The 4,578-nt window shown below is 46.9% G+C and overlaps 1 protein-coding gene across 1 annotated transcript in view; it reads left to right on the plus strand.

The window, feature by feature from the left end:
* Positions 1-100: 100 nt before the first annotated feature.
* Positions 101-4,578, plus strand: part of T265_05145 (hypothetical protein) — a gene marked incomplete at both ends in the record, with an annotated part of 24,948 nt that continues 20,470 nt past the window's right edge. Inside the window, one exon of the mRNA XM_009170069.1 lies at positions 101-140. Within this exon, the coding sequence (XP_009168333.1) occupies positions 101-140 (40 nt within the window). The remainder of the gene's footprint in view (positions 141-4,578) is intronic.

The following is a 4,578-nucleotide window of genomic DNA, read 5'->3' on the forward strand; positions in this document are numbered from 1 at the left end:
TGTGCCCTACTCGGATTGCGACAATGTGTCAGCCCATCTGGGGCTGTTAACTGGTACATGATTGTGTATTACCGTGTCGAAGAAGCAAAGTGGCACATCGATGAAGGTTGGCGAACAAATCAAGGATCGGCTTTGGTTCGGTAAGCTGACGGCTTTAGAACCTTTTATGGACCGCCTGACAATAAGCACTGCCGTCAAAGCTCCCTTTTCCATCTGACTGTAAACAGGCTTGACTTGTGTCAGGGATCTGGCCGCATGTGTAATGGCTCTCTGATCGCTGTATAGTAATACAATCAAATTCAACACACCAGCTACGCACATTGAATCATTCAGTGTCACAAATTCAAGTGACAAATCGGAGCATGCGAGAACTGAATCGGAGCTCAGCATAAACTTGACAGAATCAAAGGCGCGTTGTCATCTTTCTGACCCGCGCGCGCGTCAGTCCATTATTATCATCATCGCGATCATCTTCATCTGCGCATACCATGTAGCTGCCTTAGGGTGGTTATGGCTGTTTCGTACACCATGTAGCTGCCTTAGGGTGGTTATGGCTGGCAGTTTCGTACACCGATGATTTCAGCGATTCACAACGTTGGACCCTCAGTCTTCCCCGTTTGTATCTTGCTTATTGCCGCACTCCATTCTTCGTCAAACGGAATAGACACCTGATGAGGAAAGTGGCATCGAGGGGTTGTTGTGACACCGAATCTGCATCCAAATCGAAGTACACGAAAGAAGAGGGCTTCTGGTTACAGACTCATGCGAGCACCAGTTCATCCACAAAGATTGACAAAAGGTGCAAACTACGTTCAAGAGGGATCAGTACGTTAATCAGACTTTCAGCTGGACCCAAACACGTAGGTTTTCCCATCGGCTTAACACTTGGTGTTCCACCCTAACATACAAAGCCCACTGACCGATACATAACACAGGTTTAGCTTGGCCTAACTGATTGGTTATCCTTTGAACTTAGATCTTGACCAACCTCGTAACACGATCACTTGGCCTCACGAAGTACCTGTGTCAAAAACGAAACATTGCTCAGCAATAAATCTACCGATTATTTCCTGTTTCCGAGACCGATTCCCCGATTAAACTTGGAACCGTTCTGCGTTCTTTTCATTATCCACACCGGACAATTATTCTAATGTAGTCACCCTGCGGCCTTTGGGCTCATCAAATCAGAATCATACACGCGTCTACGGAGGTTGGATAACGGTGCTTAAAAGACAGTCAAGAATTTATGGGGTCACATTTTTCCGCAGAGCCACCGCCATAGTGCCTAATACTCTTCAGTCTCCGGCAAATTTTAAATCATGAAGAGCACGGTTTTTGGTTTCTAGAAGAAAGATGCTGTTAAATCATGAAGAGCACGGTTTTTGGTTTCTAGAAGAAGAGATGCTGTTCCAAGGACTCTCTGTAATAACCGTAACACTAGTTTTGCTCGGTTTAGACAGAACTCCTCCAACATCAATAAACTGAACTGACTAGCGTTGTCAAACACAGGAGGTTGTGGAATTCCAATGTGACCAAACTATCGTCGGAGTTCTAGAGTTGTGGAACTGTGTACTGGAAGAATTTGCGGCATTAACCACGAAAAAAGTGTTGACTACCGACTGAACATGCAGTCTATGTGAAATCGATACCATCTTTCGGCGTGCTGCTGCCACAACCATATATGTCTCCACAGATGGCTTGATCGCCACACCTCAGTGCGAGGCGTTATTTGGAGACCGACCCAATCAAAGAGTCCAAGGGTCTTCGGTCTGTTCGTTCCTGGGTGCCAGCACAGCCGCCTGCAGCTCCTGTGGAGCGACACAAATGAAAATGAAAGGAATTTGTCGATTATTGATAGTGCCTCACGTCGGCTAAAAATGATCTCAGTCTCCCCTGCGGGGACCTCGTGCGGCCATTGACTATAGTGAAGGTTGATGACCTGCTGCAGCACAAGGTGTCGATCGGTAGCCTTGCGAACCGTGCCAGCCGTTACTGGGAGGTTGCCAACCTCCGACTCCAAGGTGATCGTTACTTCCATGGTGTCCTCTGGTTGTGCCCCACTCGGATTGCGATAATGTGTCGGCCCATCTGGGGTTGTTAACTGGTACACGATTGTGTATTACCGTATCGAAGAAGCAAAGTGGCACATCGGTGTAGAAGGTTGGCGAAGAAATCGAGGATCGGCTTTGGATCGGCAAGCAGACGGCTTTAGAGCATTTTATGGAAGACCTGATAATAAGCACTGCCGTCAAAGCTCCCTTTTCCATCTGTCTGTAAACAGGCTTGGCTTGTGTCAGGGATCTGGCCGCATGTGTAATGGCTCTCTGGTCGCTGTATAGTAATACAATCGAAGTCATCACACAAGCTACGCTTTTTTAATCATTCAGTGTCACAAATTCCAGTGTCGAATCGGAGCATGCGAGAACTGAATCGGAGCTTAGCATAAACTTGACACAATCAAAGGCGCGTTGTCATCTTCCTCACCATGACAAGCTGTAGCCCATTATTATCATCATCGCAAAAATGCTTCATGAGGTTCACGCAGAACAACTTATGATGCTGTGTGCAAGCCTTAGATGGCCATATCTGTTCAGATACTTGATAATGGTGTACAAACAGATAGGACCGTGGTTCAAATGACCATTTTGTCTCTCACACCTACTACATGGTGTTGAGTAGGAAAAGTTAAGCAGCTGACAAGTTGACAAGCTGGCTGATATAGCTGACACGTAAATATAGGATCATCTGTATATGTCTCATTAAAAGCAATGGCTTATACACACGAGCTCTATTAAGAGTTCGGGTGAGCCATGTTTGTCAATACCTCTAACCACTGACGTGTCCTGCTTCGGGGTTCCCAGCTAGGAAGACGGCAATAACCAGCGCAAGTCAGTTTACTGGTAAAGGCTTTCACACTTTGCTAGCAAGTCACTGCTTGACTCCTCTGGCTCGTTTCCGCCCTTCATGTGATTATGCTAAAAGGTCCCTTCGGGGAAGTCAGTCGACTGGCGTGCGGAGCTTTGCTGATCCGGTATTCCCACCAAACCCGGGTAGTGCTCCAAAACTTATCAAACACTAAATTTCTTCGACGTCCTCGGTGGGTAGCTGGTTAAGTCTTACACGGCAGACAGAAACTAGCTGTAGTCACCGAGGATCCCGAGGAAGGGCATGAAGGATTTCACGTCCGTAGGTGCTGAAATGCCCTTAATGACATCGATGTTCTGTGGGTTTGATTAGCGCCTGTGCTCGACGACAATGGACCAAAAGTGCCTAATCGGCTACATGCGGGGTCTTTTCCTCGTCGTACTCTGAAGTCATCCTCTGGAATACAATGAAGCACGTAATCAAGGCGCACAACAGTTCGTCGGAATTAGAACCATTGCAACAAAATCGTCCAAACAGGCGGAAACACCGTGTGTATCCTTCAGCATCACATCCGTGATCCGTTGAGTCTAGCTGGCACTGTCTTGACACAAAACTACACTCGGACGCACAGGAACAGACCGTAGTGCTCACTGATGTTTGAACCTTCCAGCTATTTCTCTTCGTCTGCATTCTTCAGGCGAATCTCGGCCGATTCAATCCTCTTAAAACATTTGCCCCCAATTACCCTATCAAACGGGTCATCTGATAGAGGCAAGTGGTGATGGTTATTCAGTGTAGCACGTAATCTGGTGAAGAAGTCTGCACAAAACCAGCCGGTCCCCTCAGCCTTCACCACTATGATTGACTTGTGTCAAATAGCTGGTCGGTTGGAGGAAAACAGCCTCGTAAAATCGTTCAACGCCCACCTCCACGTCACTAGGCGTTTTGGCATAAAAACNTTTTGGAAAAGGTTCGGTCCCTCCAGTCCCTCACTTTCATGCGCCGTTCAAGACGTCGGGTACCAAGCGTTGCAGGACGCTCTCGAATAAACGCTTTGGAAAAAGAAAATCTTTGATGTCACCTTCGGGAGCTGAGCAAGCGATTAAAAATAAATCAGTAGGCTTCTCCAATATGTTCAAATCACCGATCACACGAGGCTCTCTGAGTTCAAAATTGGGGTGAGGCGCCAGGAACGCATGGGTCCTAACAAAACCCAGTTTAGTTGTCACGAGTACGCCTCTCTCTGTGTTTGGTCGAATCCCTAGTGAAAGAAGAGGATGCGCCTTTCATAATACAGCCAGCACACTGGTGCCGTGGCTTCTGTAAGGCAGGTTAGGTCCCAGCCCACCATTCTATCTTTAGTAGTACTTCACTAACGTTTCTTTCTCTGTGTGTTGTGTCCATGTGGACCACAGCGCTCTTCACTGTACTAGCTTATCTCCAGTATGGTTGATCTCTATCGAGTTCACTTATCTTTCTCCTCAAGTACTTAGTCTATACAACGTGAAAGAATACGTGAAATCAGCCCTAGCTACCACACACAGTTACAACATTTTGCATAATATCTTTGTAATGTACTACTCATAAGGTTGCTGAAAATCCATCGACAGCCCACGACCGGTTTCGTCCATTTTTGGGCTCATCAGGTAGACGCAGTCCCCGGGTTTCCGTCAACCTCATGTTCTACTTGAAACCAAATTGCACGAAATTAGC

The sequence above is a fragment of the Opisthorchis viverrini genome (genome assembly GCF_000715545.1).
Source record: "Opisthorchis viverrini unplaced genomic scaffold opera_v5_96, whole genome shotgun sequence".
NCBI lineage: Eukaryota > Metazoa > Platyhelminthes > Trematoda > Opisthorchiida > Opisthorchiidae > Opisthorchis > Opisthorchis viverrini.